Genomic DNA, 27,308 nt, shown 5'->3' with positions numbered 1-27,308 from the left:
TGCATAATTTTTTGTAAAACTATATTGGTTTTGTTTAAAAAACAAAAACAACATGCCGAGAAACATTGTTTAATTTTTTTTTTCTATTTTAAAGATTGATAGATAAACAGGTAAAAAAAAAGAATTTCCACATGCAACATCGTGTTGATCGAATATGTATTACCAAACTCTTTTATCTCGTATTAAACTCACCGTACTCATTTAATTAAGTAATATAAACATAGCTCTTTTTACACACTTTATTCAAATTCAAATTTATCTAATTTATTTAATTTACTACCTATTGAACCTTTTATCTAAACATTGTGCAAGCAGTTGCAAATATATGCACTTGTTTCATATGCAAAATTAATATATTACGATATCTTGCATTATTATTATGTCTAGTTTTACACCTGTAAGCTTTAAGCTCTAGTTTCCCGGAGACGTGGGCGGGACGGGGGGGCGGAGAGGAAGGGAGGAAGTAGCGATAAGCCTCCCGGTAAGATCAACTAGAATCAGTCCTCAGTTATTCATGCTGAAGCAGTGTTCTCCTGGCGTCCGACCGGTCGAGTCCTGTCGCGGGCTGAATGCTGTCGCTCGCGAAGTTACTTTACGGTTTCGCTACCTGTCAGAGCCGTCATACCTAATCTGTAGCCAAACGGTCTCCGCGGAGGCTTCCACTTGTACCGTTCTCGGGCGAAAAAATCGCGAAAAGATTTCCAATCCAGTTTCTGCGGTCAAGTTACATCGAGCTTGTGGTTCTATTACTATAAAATACTATTCCTAACCTAATGAATATGAAAACTTAAATATTCACGAAAAAAATTTGCTCTATTCAGGATTCTGTTCTAAGTGTAAGTTCTACTGTTTTTCTGAGTGTCAATGTCCCCGTTCACTAAAATATTTCTAAATAAAAGTTTTCAGTATTAAGTAGGTAAACAACTTCAATCTTTTAATTTGGTTTTTGATTGAGTTGTTATAGAGGCTGTTTATAATGCCTCGTTTTATAACATTTTTACTGCGAACGTCGAGTGTCAAATTCGATTATAATAAACGTTCAAGGTCTCGGTTTTGGTTGTCGATAATTTTTATCTATTGACAAATGCGTTTAATTGATCCTTATTTCGACTTCGCTCAAGGTTGTAATTTAAATAGCTCGCTGCGGATGATTAATACATAGAATTTAAATAAATGGTATATTGATAAGAAAAATTAATGAGATTTATAATTTTGTCGATATTCCAATGAAGAAAAATATTTTTTTTAATATTGAAGAATTTAGATATATAGATATTGGTTACAGGGCTTCCACGACCTGTCGATACAGTAATAAAATATTGGTAGATACGGAATTGTTCACAATATTTTTGACTCAATCAGGCTATTTCTTTGAATTCACTAGTCTCGTCTGACTCAATTGATATCCATTGGAGCCCAGAACGTTTTGTTTTGAATCTGATAATGTAATATAACGTTGAATACATCAGCGACACAGGATTTACACGATATGTTCTCGGACCAGTTATGCTCCGAAGTTCGCTCAGTTTCTTGGAAAATTGCGTAGTTCTGTATCCGCTACCCTCGGCCATACCGCCTACCACCTTCCACAATCTCCAGCGACCGGCTTTATCTGCCTTTGGCTGATCTCATACCCAGCAAGAGGAGTGGAACAGCGATGAGATTAAAGATTTTACCTTGTCAGCTATTCAGTACGAACCAAACTTCCTCTCGGATTTACATGCTACATATATAATCTTTTAGTCCTGTTTTCTACTAATCGAATTATCCACCTCCTTTTGCTGCAAGATCTTTTAATTTAAAATGCATTTGTTCTTATTCGATTAGACACATTTGATTCGCGCTGAATACCTGATAAATAAATACTCCGATGTCACCCGCGATCGGTGACCGATCGTTGTTTGAAATATCCGCTCCGATTATTAACTCTGTGCCTTATTGCGTCCATATTATTACTATAATGATTTATGTGCATAGAACATATAGTCACTATTTATATGTGTTAATCTATTATTCAACTTCTACATGTTAACTAGCTGAAGTTATTGTTTATTATCGTGAATATTTGTCACCTAACCCGCTACTACATCTGACCATCTCCGCGGTATCACGCGATAAATTAATCGAATTCGCCAAAGGCGATAAACCCAAGTTTTATACGGAGGTTGTTTAATACGGCAGTCGGTAGTCAGGCCTGTGTGATCGTCGCGCGCGCCGACAGCCGCAGCCACCGGCCATCGGTTGCAAGAAGCGGATATCGTGCAATTTGAATTAATGCTCGCTCGATATGCAAATGAATCTATAATTTACAAAAGCCAATATATTAATCAGCGCCTAGATAATGTCTAAATACGCGATATCTTACCGAACGAAAAACGATCACGACGTTTAATGCCTTTCGCGTTTTACGTTACTCCAGTATTAGTGCTTCGGATCGAACGGTCTACGGGCGCGTTGTCGAGTTTCCGAGATCGCGAACTTCAAAGGATAAATCGCGAACAGATTTGTCTGACCCGAGCCACCTTAAAAGGCCGATATGAATCTTCCGCAATCATACACCATTCCGGTCACGGAACCTGCATTAAATCGTACTTCTGCAAAGTGGATTACCCGCACCCGCCTCGCGCAACTGCGGCCAGATCTCGGATCTCCGATCGCGTCCTATTAAATACCGGCGCTCCATGTCCGTCGGACAATCGAACATTTAGATAGGACAACATCTCGCGAATCTGCGCGACAGTATTTGCAAGAGATCGAGTCGCTCATTTGCATATTCTTTACAGTTTTTACGCGACCTGTTTGTGATTCGACTGCGGCCGTATTGTCAGTGTCGAGTGGCTCCGCGATAAGATAAAGTGCGAACGTTCTCAGCGGCTAACGTGTCCCGAAGTGATAATACGAGAATGGATCCGGGAAATCTGTCGGAGTGATTTGTGGCTCGAGTGAACTGTGCTAGTGATGTTTCCCGAGGAAGGTAGAAAGTCCCGAGCGGGAGTTCGCAAGAAGGTGACTATCGGGAACGGAACTATCATACGGCAGCGAGCTAGCTCTTCAGAGAATGGAGAGGTTTGTGATATTTTCTTTCATTATATCTGTAACAAGTAATTCAAATGCAACTAAAAACTAGCGTATTAGTTGTAAAGCTGTTTGCTTAAATTTTTTATGTATCTACACGCGAAGGAAACTTTGAAACCACTTATCTGTGGATTCAGTACCCGTGTTTATCTGACGCCTTATTAAAATCAATATCAACGTGCCTATCTTACATTTCTATGATAAAAATAGTCGAGCTAAAAGAACATTGGTATCATATTATGTAATTGTATATTTTTATGTATAGTTGGATAATTTATATTGAGCCATTTTAGTGCAATAAATAAAAAAACTAACACGTCTTGCAGCTACAATGCGCATGGACGGTTGGGAATTTTGGGCTATTACATATTCACATTGTTATTGCTTCTTTATATTTTTTTCTTAAAAATAAGCGTGTACAAGTCTACATTATAAAAAAAGGTAATGAAATATATGTACACATATGAAATTACTAATTTTTTATTTTTTTTTGCACCACAACAGACCAGGAGGCCCAATTACAGTGGTGAATTACAACACAGAACACCCAGGCTTGAGAAAAACCACATATTATTTTTTGTGTTTTCACCGGGAATCGAACCCGGAACCTTCCGTGCGTGAGTCAGGCGTCTTGACCACTACACAACGGAGGCCGCCACACCATCATACTCATTTAATTACGATAAAAAGGAATAGAAATAATGTGTTTTTCTTAAGTGTTGTGTAAATTTGGAAGTACGAGTAGTAACAAATAATAATGTCACAATATTATTTAAAACATTCTGTCTGTTAGGGAATCGGTGGTAGTTCATTGTGATTTATTATGAAAATAAAAGACGAGTGATGCTTAGATCCACAAATTGGAATAACCAGTGACCGGTTTCATCGCTTTCGTGACATCGTCGAGAATGGAACTTTGAGATTGAGACCAGACTCGAAGATGTCGTGAATTCCTGTCTCTGAGTATTCCAAACTTATGGATCTAAGTATCACTTGCCCTTTATTTCCATAATAAATAGTAATAATATGCACATTAAATACATAAAGGTGTTCTATAACTCAGGACAGCCAACTGGCGGCAATGATTTTGGCAAATAATAGTAATAAATGTGCCAGGTGGTAATAATCTGATCTGAGGTATTTTTTACTCTACAACTTTAAAGCTCTAAATAATCACCAATAAATCTGTATAACAATAACACGATCACGACATAATAAACCAATTTATACTGAATGCGTCGTTTAAAAAAAAATATGTATCTAAACTAATAGGAAATTGGAAAATGATTATGTTATTTAATATTTGTATATAACCATTAACGAATTTTCTATGTCTACCGGTTTCGAGACGTACCCGTCTCTTTGTCAGTAATTTAATCAGTGCAAGTTTGTACTCATCAGTGCATGTGCTTATTAAAATGCATGTCGCGTTGGTTTTATATTTTTGAGGTAAAACTATGGTGAAGGTGTATATTGGGTTTTGCATTTTGGTTTAATTGGTGTTCTGACGAAGAGACGGGTACGTTTTGAAACCGGTAGACATAGAGAAGTTGGTAAGTGGTTATATACAAATATTTAATAACATTTAGTAAACTAAACTAAACTAGGACCCAGAAAATCTATTTATCTGCTAGTGAGCGTTGTATATAAATTCCACATTATTAATCAGTGTTGGTGGCGGTCAGTATTGGAAATAGAGACGTCAGCGCATCGCATTGGAAGTGCCGTTTTCTCGAGCCAAGAATGCTCTTGTCCTCCATACAGTTCCTCATAAGGAACTCCTTGCTCCGGACCAGTTGTAGAGAAAAGTCGTACCTAGTTCCGTTTGGCTTTCGCAATAACAGTCCACAGTCCGTACCTCATCTCGCAGCGTTCCGATCTCGACCTTGCGAGTTTCTCCTTAGCGAATTCTGCATCCGGAAAGAATAGAGAATATCTCCATAGCTCTTTCTACTATGCAGTTATTTCCAAACACGGGCCTGCTCTACCTTATGCATAAAACCGTATAATTTACATATACAAAATGTCCCGAAAGAATGTTTCTGTTTGATGTAGCGGTATAAATACACGAGAAACGTCCATCAAAAACACTTTTATTATTTATTGAAATACACATATTAAGAAATATCGTTTCAAGGGATGGGTCATGGGGTCTACCACGAACTCTGAATTTGGGTAAAGAAATTTCAGGTTTCTGGACCCCAAAATATTATATATGTTACCCGAACATTACAAAATCACGACCCGAATTCAATTGAATAAATTTGTAATAAAATGGTTACTAGATTTAGGTAGAGAAAAATCGGAAAACTTACTAAAAACATTCTAAAATAATAAATGGTATATATATTGTACAACTTTATTATAAATTAAGTAGTGGGTAGTTATGTTATTGTTTATTTTTGCATAAAAATGTCTGCCTTAAAACAGGTTGTACCTAGTTAGGCAGACTAGACATAATCCAGAGAAATCTATTACATAGGTATGTATGTATAGATAAAGAATTTGTAATTTTTGTTAATAAACCATCATTATTTTTATTATTATTACAGATTATGTCACCTAAATGTTATCCTTGACTCTCACGGCACTAATCTTAACGAACAGTATAATACCTAAGGATGGCTCGGCACGTTTAAAAACCTATTATATTCAAATAAAATCACTTTGTTTTTATGTACCACTTATATTTTTATAATTTGACAACCAACTAGTTTCGGAAACACTATGCTTTCTTCAGGATTAATTTATAATATGTATATTTATAAAATTTTCACAGTGAGAATAGAGTGGGCGTTGCTACGTGAGTAGAGAGGAAAAGGAGTTTGTGTGTGGATTTAGGGGGAGGGGACATAATTCAAATTGGACTATTACTAAGATTTATTTGAGTATTAATAATATTTAAATTTTTATTTACAGCCTTTCTAATCTCCAATATTTCAAAATAATCAAGTGCATATCCTTTTTTGTTGGTATGTAAAATTTCGATGCCATCTTCAAAGTTTGAGTGACTTAGCTAGGATATGTTCAGCAAACTCCAAAAAATTATTGTTTTTAAGACATCTCATATGTTCCTTAAGTCTAGTTTTAAAAGTACGTGATGTTTTTCCTGTATAAAATGACTTACAGTCATGGCACATCAACTTGTAAATGCCTGATCGATCTAATTTATCAGTTCTTTGTTTAGTGTTTTTTAGTATACTTCCTATATTATTGGTTGTGTAAAATGCTGGTTTTATGTCATCCGGTAAATCTTTTAAAATTTTATTTGAATAATTGTTTATGTATAAAATTTTTCTCTATTACAATTTTTTTTTATGTATGTTATTTTAGTTTGAAATTAACCTCGAAGAATGCATAGTTTTGGCGAAACTAGTTGGTTGTCAAATTATAAAAATATAAGTAGTACGTGAAAACAAAGTGATTTTATTTTAATATATTAAATAATAATGTTCCACAAAGTAAGTGCTTCAAACATAAAAAATAACATATTAATAACTTTAAACGGAACAGAAAATTACATTGGTTGAACACAAATAAAGATATAAAATGTTTTTTTTTTAAATACATACCTTAATAATGAAACACACTGTTTTAGACTACTCTTATAAACTCTTTTATTGTTAATAGTATGAATGATTTTATCATTAGAAATTCTTGGTTTAATTCGACGCACGTTGGATCGTATTACAGATACTAAAGAATGTGTTTGTTGTTTTTCGCTGCCGTTCTGAGAACTGATAAAATATATTATATGGTCCACTCGTTTTAGCATTTGCTAAACGTGACACACGTGTCACCCTTTTGGCCATCTTTTCTTTTTACAGTCGAAAGGAGTGGAGATACAATCGTAATGTGTTTTTGAATGACGCTGTTCACATATAAATATCATGAAAAATTATAATTAGGTTTTAGCAAACCAAGATCAAAAATCCATTTATCACACTTCCGTGAAATTAAATTGCCATTCTTTAGGATAAGCATCGAAGACATGGGTGGATAGAGGTGTTACGTGACAAAAACAAAAGGCAGAGATATCGGGGGCTAAATTTTTGAAGAATACCAGTGGAACTAGTACCAGTCTAGGTATTTACAGTGCTTATTACCTGTCATTGGCAGGTTTAAGAGGCTACTTGACATTCACTTTGTACCATTTACCATTCTGTCTATTTACAAACAACCAATTGTCCTCAACTCTTCCATCTGTCGACTTTTGTGAAGTAAAAGAGCTAAAGGAACATAGAAGAAATGTTTTATCGACCTGTTTTATTAATAAAATTAATTGGGTTATAGTTTCTATGGAGTTTTAAAAAAATATTAACACGCAAGGTCATATTTATAATTCCTAAAATTGAAGATAGTTCGTCATGGTCTATATTTGGACTAATTTATGGTTAGTAGAGGGATTAAAAAATGACATACGATTTCAAAGTTAAAAAATATATATCAACTTCCTCGAAACATGGCTAATAATGATTTAGCATGACATTTTGAGGTAAACCACACATTACAAATAATAAATAAGTACAATAGTTCTGTGTAATATTGAATTGTGAATGAATACGTTCAAATACCATAGAAATATGACTAGTTTTTCTGGGTGGTCTTGCCTCGTTTATTTTTTTACTCCCATTTGAGTTACAATGATATGTTTTGACCTTTTAAAATACAGCAGCATTTTGTTTTTACTACCGCAAAATGTCGAGTGTTATGTTCTAACTTCTAACAACCCAGCGGATATTAGAAAAATTAATTAACTACGAAATCACATAAACCGTTTTACGATGATTTTTAAACCATTTTAATTTTCGCTTCGTTGTAGTTATTTTTAATGTTTAATTACTTTTTCGCTTCCTGTATGAAGAAAATATTTTATTATGTATATTGATTAGTCTGCCTACCAATCCACTCGCCACGATAGAATTACATATATTTTTATCGAATTCTCATTATTTTATCAAGTCAGCGCGTTTGTCTATCATGTAAAAGGTCTCGGGTTCGATTCCCGTGAAATATGGATATAAAAAACTGTTTCTACTATAGAATTAAGAATAGTCCAGAAGGAGCGTAGAATCATATTTGAATATATCGGACTGTGTCCAATAATTCCCCCACTTAGGCACACTTTCGCCGCGCGCATACTTGAAGTCAACGAGTAAAATTGCCAGATCGCGAAGAATACAACCATAACACAAATGTAAGGTAAAAAAAAAACAATTTGTTAATTTTTAAAAATTTATTGTGCACTCGGAAACATTGATTGACACAATAGAGTAGATAAGTAAAGGGTCTTTTAATAAGAGTAATTGAATTACTGAACTTTGAACTTAAGATATAAAACAAATTTTATTTTACATAAAACGGATATTTTTATATCATGTTAAATAATATTTTATGTTTTAAAGATAATGTCGGCCAAATGTCCACCATGGCGTTGTTTAATCCGAGGTACAATTTCCATTATTTCTCTTATTATATGAGCGTAGTAGGGTAAAAAATTTACTACTCTGGCAACACTAACGAAATTTCCATTTTGTTTCTTCGTCAATCTAACAGTTCAAAAATAATTCAATTTTTAAGTAATGCATTTGTGACAAACACATTCATTTGATAATTACACATGAAATGTGATTGCCTCCTGTTTCTTTAAGATCCTAGCAGTATTTATGCACTATAAAAAGACACAACACGGCATGGTTAAATTCGAATCAAGAATTGCGTACTGAGCGACGTCTACAAAGAAACTTATGGATCAAAACGTAAACCTACTATTTATGAGTAGTTGAGTCGCCTTCTGATTGATGTGCGTATGCGGTTTCTGGACTATTCTTAATTCTATGGTTTCTACATTATAATATTTCACAGACCCTGCATTGCATATATCTTGGTATGGGTTTACCTACATAGATAGATGCAACAAAAAAAACATTGGAAATATATAGACAATATTGTAATCATAGGAATATATATAAATGCTTTTTTAATGTAAGTACGCATTGTATTAATATTATTTTTAATAAGTAAATGTAATTTTTTTTCTTAGTGCCCAAAAAAATATTATTGTGTTATTATTTTTATTTGCACCTATAACGTAGACTGATTATTTTGAGAGCGAAAAGGGAATAAAAAATAAAATTATACCTTATATAATAAAATTTTGAAATTTTGATAATTATTATTTCAAGTTTGTCTACGCTAGTGGTAAACGATATAATTTTAAACATTATTTTTTTTATAGTATAAACAACGTAACTTTAAATATTTTTTGTAGATATTAATTTGTAAAACATCGTAATTAGTGATTTTTTTACATTAGAAAAACTTACGTTTAAACTTTGATAAATGCCGAAGCTACTAAATCGGCCTCGTGGTGTAATGTTTAGTGCGTTTGCCTACCATTCGAGAGGTCTCGGGTTCGATTCCTGACATGGTTGATATGAAATATTTATTTTAAAGGGTGATTTCACACTAGTATATTTCATAGTCCCTGGACTGGTACCTGAAGCGTAAGACTGATCACCTTACCTTCATGTAGCCATAAAATTATCACGATGCGCTGCGATTGGTGTAACAATTCAGTACCCTATGATGATGATGGTGATGATGGTGCGGAAAGGGAATGATGATGATGATGACTAAATGAATAAATAATAATAAAATAAATAAACGTTTTAACCACTTTTTATTTATTTGTCCAACCAACCGGTTTCAAAGCTATACAAGCTTCTTTATCAAGGTATATTTAACCAATCAATTTTATCCTATTTTATTTTATCAACGTTTACTAAATATAACATCGGTAGGCACAAGGGACCATTTGTATTTTTTCTGTGCATAATTTAGAGTGGTAATTTATCATTAAAAAGCAACTCTAAAATATTTTTGTTTGTGGATTAAAGTCATAAAATTGAGTCTTATTTCAGCTCACTTATGTATTTTTGAAAATTACAGATGGTCCCTTCTGCCATCTGACTACCGACATATGGAACTAATAAATCAAGTATTTGTCTTGTAAGGATATAAAGCGTAATTTTAAATGGATCCGATCTTTAAAACTAAACTAGTGGATTAAAAATCGATTCATAATAAGAAAACAATAATTAATAACCAAATAAACAATATTTCTTTTAGTCCTCTCCTGGCTTACTTCGAAAATAAGGATATCAAATTACCACCCGTGTAAGAAAAAACCACTTGATTTATTGGGTCCACGTGTAGTATTTAGTGAACATGATAGAAATAAAATAAAAAGGAATTAATTCATTAGTTACGTAAACTTGACAAAGAAGCTTGTTTGCTTTGAAACCGGTCGGTGAAAAATAAAAATTAGTGGTTAAAAACAAAATTGTTTTGTTTATTTGGGTTTTTTTTTCTACTGATGAATCGCTTTTTTAATGTCGAAGATTTTCAAATTTGTTTAATTTTAATATTTTATTTTGAAAATTAAGAACTTCTAATCCAGTGTCTTTATTTAAGTTATGATTTTTATACTACTACTTACTATCAGATGGTTTGCAAATTCATAAAAAAATATTATTATTTAGGCACCTTAAGTGTTCTTTTACTCTAATATTGAAGTTTCTTTTAGTTTTTCCAATGTTGTAGATTGAATCAAAATAAATACAATTTAATTTGTTTATGCCAGATTTATTATATTAAAAAACTTTGAGAATGTTTTTATATTATTAGTTTTGTAGAATTCAGGTTTAATGTTTGATGGTAAGAAATTAGATAATTGTTTATACAATAAAGAAGCGTGTATAGCTTTAAAACCGGTCGGTAAGGTGTAAAACAAAATAAGTGTTTAAAAACAAAGCTGTTTTATTTCTTCTTCTTCTTATGGTTCCTCTCCCCGATGGAGGTTGGAAATCATCATAGCGATTCTTACTTTATTGGCAGCTGCCCTGAACAAGGACTGAGTGCTGCAATGGAACCAGTCGCGCAAGTTCTTAAGCCAAGAGATGCGCCTTCTACCTGCACTGCGTCTCCCTTCAATCCTTCCCTGTAGAATGACTTGTAAAATTTTATATTTTTCGCTTCTCATCACATGCCCAAAGTACTCAAGTTTTCTTTTCTTTATTTATTTTTTTATAATGAATAACCACAAGGTTAGTGCTTCAAATGTAAATTTTAGATTAAATAATAATTTACTTAACATATCTGTGACTTGGATCTATAAGGGCTAATGTCGTAAATCGCAATAACATTGGGGAGTAATTTTTTAGACAATTTTGTGGCTATATTAAACTATTTGATAACGAATATCAATAAAAAAACGTTACAATTTATGTATGTGGATACAAAATACTTCAATGATTTTCAATCGACTTTGACCCTCTACAAAATGTTGTTAAAAAAAAAAAGAAATCTGACGTTGGACTTAAAGATCCATGCCATAGAACCTAGATGAGGAACATTTTAGGGAAGGGAATATGGAAGTTTAGGCATTTGCAGGACTTGTGATCTGTAATTGGCTAGTTTAAATGGCCACTGCGTAACATTCACCATTTTGACAATGTTTGAACATCGATATTTCTTTAATTCTGTACCCGACCCTTGTAAAGTATTTTCAGGGGTTGCCTAGTAGGTAAAATAATTCTGCCAGATAAATCTCGCCCACATCAATAAAAGTTACAGCTCATTAACTTAACAAAAGTCAAAAGATGCAAGAGTTGAGAGAATGTGGATGTTTCAACACAGGCAGAATGTTGAATGTAACAGTGTGTAATGTGGCCACACAAATCTGCCAATGACAGCTCATAGGCCATGTAAATGCCTAGTCTTCCGTATTCTCTTCACAAAAGTATTTTCGTCTCTGTTGCGATAAATCTCAATCTTAATAACTTCTTAAGGAGTATCACTCCAGCCTTATCTAAAAACAATTGGACATATTCAAAATATTTTTTATTCATTTGAAATGTATGTTAATATTTATTTGAAATTGAGTTTTCACAGGAGAATATTTCGTAGTCCCTGGACTGGCACCTGAAGCGTAAGACTGATTATTTTACCTTCATGTAACAAAAATAATCAAGATACGCTGCAATTAGTGTGTTAATGCAGTGCCTTATGCATTAGGTGCGGAAAGGTTATGATGATGTTGATGATTTATGTTTTTAAGTCCAGTCATCTTAATTTGCAAGTTGCATGCAGGCTGGTGCACATTTTCTTTAACTAATCTAATTTTACGCGTTTTACTATCGCCTTCTAACATTTTACGAGTATTTTTATCGCAAAGCTGTAGCAAACAATCGATTGTTTGGCCTGCTCCAGAAATGCGAACACCTGGAGATACTGCCTAACGTTGTTCTTCGGTTATCGATTTCGTTCTAAAAATATTCCTTCAAGAAAATACTAATGGACGTAAGAAAGTGGACAATATTTCATTTACACTAACTTATAATATTATCGTCGTAACATCTGCTATTGCTTATTATGGCATTCATGCAAGATCATGCATAAGGAATTGCAGTGGATCAAGTATAATGCCAGGGTCATCTTATTGAAAATAATATTTGTTCTTAGGATAATAAAAAGCCGTTGTAGAAAGGTTATTCTTCAGACGAGGACGCCAACAAATATAAGTCGCTGTGTTCAAAAATTTTAACGAGGACTAAAATTTTGGAAGAACTGCAGTAAAATAAAGCTACCTCTTCAGATTTTTTTCCAAATCAAATACATCTATAGACGATGCAACAAAAAAGTCTTCCAAAACTTTCGGATTCATTCTACGAATATTAAAACCATTCAAAAGCCCACTTGTTGCAATTATTCTTAATAAATCAGGAGTTTATTAGAGTTTAATTCTATAATATGGTCTTCGATCTGCAATATCCATAAAAAGCTAATTAAATCCGTGCAACGCAAATTTGTAGAACAATTACCTATCGAAACAATTTAATCATTACTTTAGATAATTACTTTGATAGATTGGAATATTTTCATGGTTTTAGCTTGGAATTCAGAAGAACTTTAGCTTTATTGACAGTTTTACATAAATTTTATCTGGTAAGATGGACGCTCAAGATATTTTATCTCAAATCAACATCAATTTTCTAAATCGCGCCACTTGTACTTACACTTTATTTACTGTGGGAAATTACAGAACCAACACTGGCCAACATTTCAACGATGCCAAGAATGCTTAGGCTTTACTATGAAGTGTCCAAAGACAGCTCGGTTGCTGTATTCCTACAGCAAAGAGAATTATTCAAAAGAGAAATTACAAACTCACTTTTCAAAAGATGAAACTTACCGGCAGGGAAGTAATGTCGTGTTTCTTGCTTTTGGATACATTTTTTCCTTACATCATGTTGTTTATAATATATGTAACATATGTTTTTTTTTTGAATATTTACATAATAGTCTTAAATTAAAGTCCTGCCGAGTTGTATACATACAACTCGTCAGCAGGTTCTTATAAATTGCTTCGATTATTCATACTTAACCCACAATAATAATAATTTTACTTGAAAAACATTTTATTTAATATTATATTTTATTACATTATTAAAAACTAAAAACCATAATTTAAGTAAAAGTCTCACTTTTGTATTCAACTTAGTATTTTTAATATTGTTTGGTAACATGTTAAATATTTTATGTATACTGTACTGCAGTGTCCTTTTGCCATATTTATTGCAATATCTAGGAACAGCTAGCCCTTCCATACTAGTAAACCCGGTTTTGTAATTATGTACCAACTTGTGTTTATACTCGGAGTGCGACGCATGCTGACAAATTAAGTTTTACCAAAGTAGAGCCCTAACTGATATTTTTTTTTTTCAGATTTATACATCAATGATATAGAAATATTGTGTCTCTGGCGGTATACATCTTCATGTAGTAGCAATTTGATCATAGAATTTTGCAAAGTTTAAATAAAATTAATATTAGTTTCACTTGATAACCTCCAGGAAGTTATAGCATATCGTATAATTGATTCAGAGAGAGATAAAATAATAATTTAATTATATTTTTTATATGTAAATTTAATTAACATTTAAGTACTTGTTTATATACCAGTCCATAAGATCCAAAATAAAAATAAATAAAAATCATCGGATGTCAAACTGTATACTGACACGAAACAAAGTTGTTCTATCGTACATAGCTCTGCATATAAAAAGCCATAGAGTATATGTATATACTCTAAGTAAAAAGCACACTGTATGAGCACACACATTCATAACATTTAAGCCAAAGATATACGAGTACAGACTGTCATAATAACTCTCTGCTCTGCACTGGTTAGGTAAGCTTAGGTTTTTGTTTGGTCGTTTAGTTAAATTGGTTACCATATTATTATATTGTTTACCTGCAAGTATAACGAATTTATTTACGGCTTAAAAAAACTAGTTTACGAAAATATTTGAAATTATTTATTTTGAATTAAACAATTTTTACAAAAAAAATATTAGCAACACCACCGGTACTATTCTGAACCGCTCTCGCGGCCGTAGAAAACACTATTATCTCGCGTATTTACATACAAAATAAAAGTGTTTTCTACGGCCGCGATAGCGTTTGGAATATCATCCCAGGGTTTGCTTTACATACAGTATGCGAAGAATTTTTTAAATAAATTAGATTTTTTTTTTGCAATATAATGCTATTACCAATATATTATAGCCACGGTTTGCATGCGTGAATATCACATATCAATACAGATTGTTCTGCACTCGTACATAGTTTGCTTCAGCGCTTGATGCATTGAAAAGTGCTCAAAGCAATCCAGCACAAGCTAGAAGTGCCTGGTCTTGTCCAGTTTGGCAATACGCAGACGGGTATCTTACGCACAAATCATCCCAAAATTGACTCCGCACAACCTCTCATCCAATGATCCCACACGTGGCTACATATGAAAATAGTGCGAAATTTACTGACCAAAGATAATATGTATGAATTTACAAACATAGGTACACGAATAATATTATTTGAACTATTATATCACGCTCAGTATTGTTTAAGAAATATTTAAACTGATTTTTACGGCTCTTAATCTACTTTCAATAGTTACAAATGTAGGTTAAATTCATCTGTCATTTTGTATGCATTCAAATACATGTTAATCCCACAGCCGACGTCAAACACGTTAGTCAAACCATTAAACACTTGACGAAGGTTATTAAAAAGTTTTTTCTTCAACATTTGATAAAATATTCACCGGTGCGGTGTGCCAAGTGCCTTGTTAGTTATATTATTAATTTTAGGTAATAGTAAATATTTTCTTTGCTTCGTGATATATTGCTCCCATAAATCATAGCCAGGGCTGGTTAAAACCCCATCACCATTACAATATACAGATAATTAATATTGCAGTCGAATTGTAAATGGTCCACGTCACAGTTATCGAATAGTCAATTAATTCAACCACTTGTGTCATTATTCGGAAGGAGCGGAAATACTTATATCATAACAAAATAACGTTCTGGATTAAAAAAAACAAGATTATCAACACTATCAAGCTACTAAATTAATTTAATACAATAAAAATACGTACGCATCAAAAACCTGAAAAGGCATCTAACTGCCAGTGGCGAAGGGTGATTTTATTTACATGTAAGCTATAAAAAAAATCTTACATTTGTACCTACATAGGAGGTTCATAATATCAATTTATAGTATATCTGTGGTTCTGTGTGATACAACAACTCTCATCCATGAAATCAACTTAAACGATGTAACTTCGTGACATATTATATTATATGTCAAATAAAAACTAAAAAAAATGTAAATAGGGGCTAGATTTCTTATTGTCTGCAGCTGCAAGACGTGCTGTCATCTAGCTCCTGTATATCACAATTGGAGACGAGGAACAAGAATCCCAACCGTCCATGCGCTCTGTAGCTGCAAGACGTGGTGGGATATTTATTTATTGTACAGCGCCCTTGAGGTGATTTTCACAAAAACGGCGCTTTATAAATTATCCAAATATATATATATATATATATTATCCATTATATAATTCATTAAAAAATAAATAAAAAATACCACTATAAATTCAGTCGATATTAGGTATTCAATTGAAATGTCAACTGGCCGCATTGTTCTAGTAATTACTAGTGCTAAAAAAGGCCGCGTGGAGTGCCATATGTCCTGCAATATGACGCATGAAAGTAATTATGGTCTTTCGTCAAAAGTACCATCTAAAGAAAAATAGTCCTTAAGAAACAATGTTTGAAATACTATTTTCCAAATCAATAATCTTGAATAATGAAAAATAAGCTGGAATAATCAGCGAGTTTCTTGGCTCACCGCAGGCTCTAGGCGCGCTTTATTAATACTTATATTTATATTAGGATAAAAATACGAACGGTGGAAATCATTTAAAATAATATAATAAATTATTAATAAATAATAAATTAGTAATTATTTATTTGTTTTCTGTAAATAAAGTTACAATAAAACATTATTATGGTTAGGCATATATAATGGTAAGCTGTGCATAATTTGGTGAACGCGCATTTGCGGTCGCAGGCCCTATGGCATGGAATGCTCTCCCAGCAGAGGTGCGAGTCTGTGAAAGTGAAGTGATGTTTCGGAAAAAACTTAAAACCCACTTGTTCTCTAAATCATTTGAATAAATCCGTAGCACGTGACAACAAAATAAATTATTTTAATTAAATTACAAATTTAAAAGCTTCAATTAAATTAACTTAACAATAGAATCACCATGTAAAGCGCCCTTGAGGTATTTTATTACGAACATGGCGCTATATAAGTTATCCATAATTAATTAATTAATTAATTTAATAATTGCTTCTATACACGGTTCGCCCTTGCTAACTGGCTGTACCGGCATATTTCAGTCATGCGCAAAAGTGATACGATAAAAAGACTTCCATCTGATCTGTCATTGGGGTATTTTTAAAACAGAACAGTTTTTAATTGCCGCTTCTATCATTAGACTAAACGTGTTTATCCAAAATGTCCATTTTTAAAAAAAGTATCGAAAATATACATATTAAAATATATTAAGTAGCTACAATTACAAAAAAAAAGTTGTTTAAATTAATTATTAATTTAATTTTATTGTACAATTAATCGATAAAGCTTATTATCATACTAAATGAAAAGATATTTAAATATCAATAATAATTTTACACAAATCTGAAAATCGAATGAGGTATAACTAATGAAAACATTTTTTTATACCAATAATTTTAATAAAAACTTTGTAATTTTATAATAATTATTTATGTTTAAAGCATTAACTTTGTTGTCACACATTTTTACTAATGTTATACAATAATAATAGTTTGCACATTGCATGTGTCAATTTAGAACAAATAGGCGTCAGTAATATCGAAAAATATCTAAGCTAGATTATTACACGTCCTGCAGCTACAGAAAGCATGTACGGTTGGCATACAGCTGAAATTTTGTAACATCAATTTCCTATTTTAGATTATTTTTTTAAAATAAAATTTTATTATTATTTATTGTATTTAAAATTTATATTTACACTTTTATGATTACACACCTTACACACACATTCTACGACATATCACTAAATGTTACTAGCCTAATTTTAGTGCATGTTCGGACATGGTGGTGTTTGCATCCCCTTTAAGTGTGCTTGTAATTTATATGTTTTTTTGTAAATACTATTTTTACTAGTGAGTGTCCCGACGAAGAGACGGGTACGTCTCAAAACTGGTAGACGTAAAAAGTCGGTATGTGTTCAAATACAAATATTTACTAAAATTAAATACTGTGTGTATTTTTTTTTTTTTTTGCATTTTGGTATTATTTATTCAGTTATTAATTTACAGTTTAATTTTTTGAATTACTTCGATGTAGCTTTTTAAACATATTTTCACTAACTTATTTTTTTTACCTTTGTATATAGACGGCACTACTACCTATTATTGTTTGTAAAATTTATTATGTATTATACAGAGTGTTCTTTAAGCCCTGTCATATCCGAAACCACGATGATCAGTATGGGCAAGAAGACATATTAGCAAATTAAAAAAAATATTTAGAATAAAGAAAATATTTGGAAATAAAATATTTAAAAAAAACACATGCTTGCTTACTTCTGCAGAGGAGAAGTGAGGGGAGCCCGGCGCAGTATCAGACTCCCCCCCTTCCCCCTTCTCGTTTCACCCCTGCAGAAGTAAGCAACCATTTGTTTTTTTTGGTATTTTATTTTTTTAAATTTTATTCGTTCTAAAAAATATTTTAATTTGCCAATATGTCTTCTTGCGCATACTGATCGTCGTGGTTTCGGATGTGACAGGGTTTAAAGAACAACCTGTATAAGCAAATTTGTATTGTAAAAGCCCTCTGGGTGTTTAATGTATAAACAAAAATAATTTAACGTAATAAAGTGCTTTTAAAGTCACAACATCGTTGACCATCACCCTCGCATCGACATGTGGACGACAAAGTTGATTTATTTAGACATTAGGACTATTTGTAAGCTGCGGTCTTTCTTATTGCCGCTTCTCAATAACGCCGGCGTGCTAAGAGCCAACTCAAACAAAAATAAATCAGTAAAAACACTAAATATTCTGAAAATCAGAACCAGTTTGCAGGTAAGATGTTCCTGAGTGACCCATATCATGCCGCGTCTTGCAGGTAGTGGTGAAATGATTATTTATCATTAGCATTAGCATCGAAAATTTATAACGAATTTCAAAAAGCAATAGCACCTAAAAATTATTTTTTCCTGTATATGAGTGGGTAAAGAGTTAATATGACGAGGGAGGAAGTACTTTAGAAATGATTCTGTGAAGTACAGTCCTTCAGCTATTCGTCAGCGCTTAGAATCTTCTTGGGTTATCCATGATCACTGGACTACGCAGTTTTTATTAGGTCATGGTAAATTTAATCAAAAATTATTTCTTTTTAATATTGTTGACTCCCCTTCGCGCTGCTGCGGATATCCTAACCAATCTTCTGAACACATCCTGTGGTCTTGTCCCTTTCCCCTTATCTATGATTACCAATTGGAGCTTCTTGCTACTATCCGTGGCCCTGTTATAGGTCACGGGCCTTCGGGCAGCTTTTGTCGTTTGACCGCCAAGGAGACTTATGTTCTCAAATGCGGTGTGCGGTATGTGGGGGGCAAGCTGTATCTGTGTGGAATAAAGAATTCTGAGTTAGTTTGTTTTAGTAATTGAACAGATTTATTTATTTGGTTTACAAACAATGAAAAATAATATTAAAATCCAAAAACATTCAAAAAATTAGAAAAGGCACTACTTATTTACATAAATTACATGTCAACACTAAAATACACATTTAAATAAAATAAGCAATGTAAATTTAAATGAAATTTTCGTAAAAATTAAACACATCTTATGTATTTATTTATTTATTTGACACTTTATATACATATACAATAAATATGCGTATAAGGGCGGGCATATTACCTTAAGGCAATTTCTTTCTACCTACCCAAACCGTTCAGTTTGAGAAAATTATAAATACATGGACATATTGAATCATACAATTTTATACAAAAATTAAAAGCAAAGATTAACAAAAATCGATATATAAAAAAATAAAATTAACACCACACTATGAAGAGAGGAGGGGGGATGGAAAGGAAAGAAGAAGGACAAAGGAACAATTTAAATATTTAGATAGTGACATTTCAATCTTGACTTAAATGTAAATACAGTGTAAATAAATGTCTCTAACATTAGTGGGTACATTATTCCACAATCGAGCGGCTACTACTGTGAAAGAGGAGGCAAGAAAATTAGAGCGATGACAGGGTATTAAAAGGGTTCTCTCGTTACTAGATCGAAGAGATAGTCCGTGTTGTGAAAGAGGTTGGATGAGCTCTCTCAGATAAACAGGCGAAGTGGTATTATTTAAAATATTGTGAAGAAGTGATAGAATGTAAATGTTTATTCTATGCCTGATACTGAGCCAGTGTAGTTGCGTGTGATACTCGGTTATGTGGTCAAATTTGCGAAGATTAAAGATATAACGAATACAAATATTCTGCAATCGTTCTAATTTATGAAGCAATTCAGAGTTAGCATCTGGATAACATACATCCGCGTAGTCAAGGAGTGAAAGAAGTAAGGTCTGGACTAATGTTTGCTTAACATTAACTGGCAAGAAATTCTGTAATCTTTTAAGTGAGTGCAAAATGCTATAAAGTTTACGACTTACTTCGTTAACCTGGCCGTGTCACCATAAATGCTTATGAATGATAATACCTAAGTTTCTGACTGAAGTCATAAATGGAATTTCTTTACCATCTATTTTGAAAAGAGGAAGTGTGGAAATACGTTGAAAACCAATTTATCGCAGATGAAGTACACATGTAAACACTAATAAAATACGTATTTAAATCAAACTCTCAATGCCTTCTTATTCTTCTTCTTTTTCAGCCTTATTTTCCCCACTTCTGGATATACGTCTTTTCCAAACGTATCCATTCCTTCCCATCACTTGCTTTCTTCATCAATGTTTAACCTGTTTTGGATGTAATGTAAATGGTCAACATTAAATTAATGTAAAACTCCATTAATTTATCAATACAAAAACGCATTTTGTATACACTTTTTAAACCTAAACAATCCAGTGTCAAAAATGTCAATCTCTATGTTTTCAACACAGTTATACAATCTGCAAATTCTTGAAACTGGATAAAAAAAGGATGCATTATCTCGAAACAATCATTCTTTTTTTTTTGGTTTCCTTAGGGTGGAAGAGTTAAGGAAATGTCCATGTTTAAACATAGGCTGATAATGAACGAAACATAAAGATAAGCCAGTTTTGCTCACTAAAAAACATAACAAAATAAGCAATTTGTTTGTCTCAAAGTGCACGTGGTTTAATGGTAAATTGCCTTTCGATATTCAGGTCTTGTCAATAAAGATATTTAAAGATGTTGTCAAGCAAAAAAATTTTTTTCAAATAATGCTACATACCACACACCTATGGCCCGCATGTGTCGGGAATATAATATAAACTGCCGAAACAATAAAATTGACATTTTTCATGATACTCTCTCAGCGTTTGCGAATAATCTCTTAGGAATAAATCTTATTCAATAAGTACACACGTACAACTTATTTTTTATTGCATTGTATCCTGTATAAACAAAAATATTAAAAAATATGTATTATAACTTAACGTATAAATCTATTTTGTGTAATTCTATAATTGAAGATATATATGCATGTTAAATTATTTCGACGAATAATTTTAAATTGTATGTTTTCTAGTATGTATCTTTGTTGAATTACCTAATAAAATAAATCACAGGCTTTTTAAAGGAGGTTATTATTGAGTCGTAGCGTATTTGCAGGACAATACGGCTTGGCAGTAGATTCGTGGTTTCTTATTTATAAGAAATTGATCATACAAAAAATCTAAATAAAGTGCAACAATGATCACTGTGCCATTGTTATTTCTGAAAACACTTCAAACTAGATAGTACCTACAAGTGAGTGATCTTTAGATTATGCTCTAATTTTGTTGCAACACTTTTGAGGAAAGAATATGGAAGTTTAAGCATTTACAGACCTTATGACTTGCCATTTGCTAGTTTATGTAACCACTTAACACACTGTGCAACATTCACCATTCTGCCTATGTTTAAACATCCACATTTCCCCAACTCTTCTATCAGTTGACTTTTGAGAAGTAAAAGAGCTGAAACCTTTATCCGGCTGAACCAATTCACTTACTAGGCAACGCCTGAAAACAATTTTCCAATTTGTATACTTCTTCTTTTACCAGTTAGTTGATTCAACAATGTTTTGAATATTCTGCAAACATTTGGACATACTCAAAACATTTTAAATTATGCCTTTGTTTTCGCAAAAAAAATGTAAGTTAGCGGGTGTTTGTGTGTGTGTGTGTGTGTGTAAATGCTATCCTTTAAAAAGTGCCACTTTTATTCTCAGCGTCGAACATATATTTAGCAATAACATTTCACGAGCTAAGCTAATTAATTTCGCATGCTAATGAAATAAAATAAATCATTATTTTTACTGGCGCTGGAATGGCGGTGGCGTGACTCCAGTTCGGCAGAAGGAAACCATCAATTATATTTTTTACCCTTCTCAATTTTCATTAGCTGCCTCTTAAAAGCAAAAAGAAATAACAGCCGATTCGCCCCGAGTCACGGTAAACCAAAAACTGCATAACCGATCGATCATAGTCACCAAAATGATATCGTGTGCAATGATCAATTTATGAAAATATTTGCATTTTAACCTCTAGATATGTAGGAGAGCGTAATCGGCGTAGTTGTGTGAGCATGTTGTCTTCTGTCGTCCAACTGGATACTCCGGGTTCGAACACCACTCTACCTCAATTTGATTCTCATTTTCTAATGGTGAGTTGTTTAAAACTCGTTGAAAATGGCCCTAAAATTGAAATATTTTGGTAAATCATAACGACGAAAATATTTCTTTAATATATAAATATATATACGTACCTATGTATAAAATACGCTGCGGTTGGTGCACAAATTTGGTGCTCTATGCACCATTAGGCGCGGAGAAGGGAATTATGATGACAATGTGCTTTATTAGCTGTAAGACGCGCCGTAATCTAATAATTTATTCCTATCCATAAATTTTCGCAAGCCGTGTTGTTGTGATCTATTTCTTATTTGTAATTTTAAAATATCGTAATTTTTAAGCGCTATTATTGTAATTTTTCATAAAAACGACACTATGAAAAATAAATTAATATTATTTATATAGAAACAAAGGAAAGGAAATATGAAAGTCAGGTTTTGTCATTTTGGCTAGGTTAAGCGTCGTTTCTCCCACTATGCTCATTCTGCCTACGTTTGAAACTTGCACCTTAAAAAGTGCAGGAGAACCTTGTAATGTGAAAAAGATTTGAAGTGATATTGTTCAACAGAGCCATAATTTTATTTATAGAAATAATTTATTGTTTCTTTGATAAAATTGAAAGCCGGTACATTTTCTGCTTTAAAATTATAGTAGTAGCTTCCTTATTTTTTTATATTTTTTTTATTTAAATCTTTTTATTTATTTAAATCTTAAAGTAGGGCACACATATCATACATATTGTTATGTGTGTTCTAATAATAACATTGCAAATATATTTAATTTATAAGTTGTTTATCACATATGTCTTGACCATTATTTTAAATTTTGATATGTTTTTTTCTTCATAAATATTTTTTTCCATTTCGTAATACTTTTTAATTGCTTTAAATAAAATTGAATTTTGTGACTTTGCCTTTTTCCTAAATGGAAGTCTAATTTTGTTCTTTTCTCTAGTATTGTGATCGTGTTCATGCTGGTTCCGATCAATTTTTTCCAAAATTCTGTTTTTTTATTAGAGTTTATAATTTTATGAACAAATATCATTGTATTGTAAAATATTATTTGTTTATATGTTAATAATTTCATTTCATTTACCATCGACTTTACCCTCGTGTATCTGGTTTTTTTCAAAATGATTCTAAAGGCTTTATTTTGTAATACAGTTAGTTTATCTATGTTTTCTTTGTTTGATAAAAATAAAATGCTACTACAGTAGTTAACGTGTGGTTCAATAATTGCTTTGTAAATAGTTTTGCAAGAGTCCTTATCAATAAATCTTCTGATCCTTCCCAAAATTGATATTTTTTTTACAATCTTATTTATTACCATCTTAGCGTTTTGGTGAAATGTAAGTTTTGAATCCAACATTACACCTAAATATTTAATTTCAGTGACTTCATTAAGTTTTTCATTTTCCATTACAATTGATGGTGTAATTTCTATTCTTTCTATTTAGATACATAAATAATATTTCCAACGCAGATCAGGACTTTAATGGTGCACAGTTAGGACATCATGAAAAAAATTGATTCGTAAAGTGAGTAAATGAGTAAAAATACCCCACACTACGACGATAGGTATAATATCGGGGTATTTCTTTTAGGTTTGTTTAGGTTTAAATTCCCTAGAAAGGCAAGTAGTTAAATGTATGCGCGACCACTACGAGCCTAACACAACACGGTTAGAATCCTGTTTTAGAAGTTGTTTTTAGCCAAGGTTACGCGAGCTTTAAGTGCAGGAACATAAAGTCCGCATGCTTTTGTCTTTTATCAAGGAACACCTCTTTTAATCCGAATTCAAGTCATAAAAACAGCCATAATTTATTAAATGTATTCCAAACAAACAACACGAACTATCCGGTATCTGATACTTCTGATAGCTTTAACAATCAACTTTAAAAAAAAATGATATTCTTTTAACAGAAATGTTATGGATAACATTTTAGAGAATGAAATGTGGAAGTCTAGGCAGGGCTTATGATCCGAAATTGCTGGTTTGAGTGGCCACTTTACACACTTTGTAACATTAACCATTTTGCCTACGTCTGAACATGAATACTTCTTCATTTCTTCTGTTTGTTGATTTTTGTGAAGTTTAAGAGATGAAACCTCATCAGTCAATCAGGCAATCAACGCGCAAACGCTTAAAAACACATATTTTTTATGTTTCTTCTTGCATCAGTTGGTTTAAACTTTGAACAATCTGATTTTGTCCAAATATTTGTGGACAGTGATTGGATTTTAATCCCAAAGGAGTTATTATAATTAACATATTATAGAGATGGTAAAAATTTAAAAGAAGTTAGTAAAAATACCTGGAATACGGCATAAAAACAACATAAATAGTAGTGTTTCTACGTCACAAAACGTCACAAAACGACCAGAATAATTGGTAAAATCTTAATTCCGAAATTAAAAACAATTGCAGCAGAAGAATTGTTTTTTTTTTACTCGATGGGAAACGTTAATGTAAATATATCTATTAAATTTGTGTTTAGTTGTAATGTTACATTCTTACATTTTTTTCTGAATAAACTAAAAAAAACCTTTCCACTTGTTGTTTCAAAAGACAAAGAGATTGTTAGTATTTCACCTCTAACTGTTTCCAGACAATGTTTCCTCTGGTTCCATAGTCGTGAGGCAGTGAATAATTATTATGGCTTAAGCATCCGACAATCTGAAGTATTGAACATCTCCAGGGTTCAGAGATTGCTGCTGGTACAAGATAAAGTGTTTGGTTAATGACTCGGTTTGTACTGGAAACCTTTTATTATTTAATTTTTTTACCCTTCAGGGAGTTTCCATGTAACTGCTAATATCCTGGCTCTTGAATACATCCTGCGATTATTCAGGTTCGACGGGCATTAACAAAACTGAATTATGTGTGTTATTTAAAACAGTTATTTAAAATACCTTTGTAGGTACACATGAGTATAAGAAAACAAATTTAATGTTGGTGCATGTTAATATTAAGCAAGACACTTATTTTTTTGAGGCATCTTAAGCGTTTTTAACAAAACAAAATCGTTTCTAACACACGTGATATTCAAAACAACGTCATATTTTAGGTCAGTTGCAGCAAAAAAAACTTGTATAAAAAAATATGAAAGTAATGTGAAAATATGTTTTTTTTCGTATTTATCCAAATGGACTATCAAGTTGCGTGGAAAAAGTAAGACAAAACCACCAATTTCGGAAATTTTTACGATAATAAAATCTAACAGATTTATTAGATTTACCCGAACATAAATTTTTAAATTTACGTTAGTTAAAAAAAAATCTTTGAAAATTTAACAAGTTGTAATTAATCAGTATTCAAAATGTGAATTAAGTTGTGGCAGACTACGGTTCGAACCTCAGACCTCTAATCCGTGGGTTGGCGACACTAACCACGTGACCTTAATCCGGTTTTTAATTTATTTTAATATTTTTTGTGTTGCGCGACTGGCCCCTTGTAAACTTAATCCGTAGCTAAAATTCCACCCTGATTACAATAGGTAGTAATCATTCTATTGTCTATAAAGTCAAGACGAATTTGCTGTATGAAAATGAGTATATTTGTAGGAAAATAATCTTCATCGGTAACTTGCAATTGAAGATGTTTAAAATGTGTATGAATATTCAATTTTCCATTTATAAAATTTGATTTTATTTCAAAGATAATTGAAAACAACTCTGTTACCATTTGATTGTAATACGGGGTATGTTCTCGTTAGAAGATACATATAAAGTTAGTGAATTAAATCCTCTTGTATCAGAAATACTATATAATACATTACTCCCCTATACATTATTTTACTATTTCAATTATAAATATTTCAAAAACCAATTGGTACCAATTTGCGTTATTTATGAAATTATTTGCATTTTAGAAACACATCAACATATCCATATTGAGTTTATATAACTTAAGAATAATAATTAATATAGTATCTTCTTTCCTCTGATTGGAAGAACTCGATTTGACGATAACCAGTGTCAGATTTTCAGTCAGTGACACCTGTCACGTGTCATGTACCCGCCTGATACTCCGAAGTTATATTAAAATCAAGTTTGATAAATAATATGATAATGTGACCACTGACAGCGGATTACATTGATGGCAAGATGTGAAACGTCGCGGCTAACATCCGTCACGTCTTCGGGGACAAATTCGTTCGGTGGTTTTATTTATGCAAATTGATTCAATCGACAGAAGGACGAATGGACGGAGAAGGAGATGATCCTGTCACTGACTGAAACCGGACGGAGAGATGTTTATCATGAGACACATCAGAAGCCACGAGAACTAAGCAGTTTGACCTTGAATTAACATAATATCAAGAGAGAAATTAAGAACTTTAAATCATTTATATTTTATTATATCCGTACTAAGTAATTAATTTAGAGATCTATCTGTATTACATAAAATAAAAATCAAAGAAAATCTATCCTTTAGATGATGCGCTGTCTGACTTTTCTTAAAAAAACAACGTATTTTCGTATTTTCTTCCTGGATTATGGTCCCAGGGGCATGATTTTTTACACACCATTAGCGTATCTCTATCGTTTGTTTTCTTTTGTTGTTAAATTGTTATTTCTACGACCATTTAAAAACCCTCAAAAGCGTCTAATTTTATCTGCCGTTTTTGGACGTATAGTATCCAAATTAATATGAAAACTATTTTCGAAAAAAATAAAACGTGCCGTCCAAAAAAATTATTTGTGATACTCTAGGTATTTTAACAGGACCTCGACTCTCATGTTTTATACGTGTATGATTCATATCATTAATTGTAGTGCTTTCACACTTATAGATTACGCAGACAGGGTATAGTCTAAGCTTATAACCGAGTTACACAGTTTAAACCCGCGCTGTGCCAGCGGGTACCGTGCAAGACATCGGACCCTCCCAAAGGAAGGTCAAGTCGCCTTGCAGTTTTTAACTTTTTGTCTTGGTATTTTTACT

General features: G+C 32.3%; 1 protein-coding gene across 3 annotated transcripts in view; it reads left to right on the top strand.

Moving 5' to 3' along the window:
• The first annotated feature begins 526 nt into the window (after positions 1 to 526).
• The window catches only part of LOC148280905 (tensin-2-like), a 194,312-nt gene continuing 167,530 nt past the window's right edge, over positions 527 to 27,308 (top strand). For 2 of the 3 annotated variants that reach the window (XM_088227613.1, XM_088227611.1), the window contains exons 1-2: positions 527 to 836; positions 2,784 to 3,066. In XM_088227613.1, coding sequence (XP_088083739.1) covers positions 2,959 to 3,066 — 108 coding nt within the window. In that variant the 5' untranslated portion in view covers positions 527 to 836; positions 2,784 to 2,958. Of the gene's footprint in view, positions 837 to 1,253; positions 3,067 to 27,308 lie in introns of those variants that run through there. The other variant, XM_088227612.1, reaches the window with a different exon arrangement.

This window comes from Micrasema longulum, unplaced genomic scaffold, assembly GCF_059751315.1.
Source record: "Micrasema longulum isolate JH-2025_06_02 unplaced genomic scaffold, ASM5975131v1 h1tg000513l, whole genome shotgun sequence".
Classification (NCBI taxonomy): Eukaryota; Metazoa; Arthropoda; class Insecta; order Trichoptera; family Brachycentridae; genus Micrasema; species Micrasema longulum.
The sequence above is the reverse complement of the archived record's forward strand: the minus strand, read 5'-3'. Positions and strand labels throughout refer to the sequence as shown.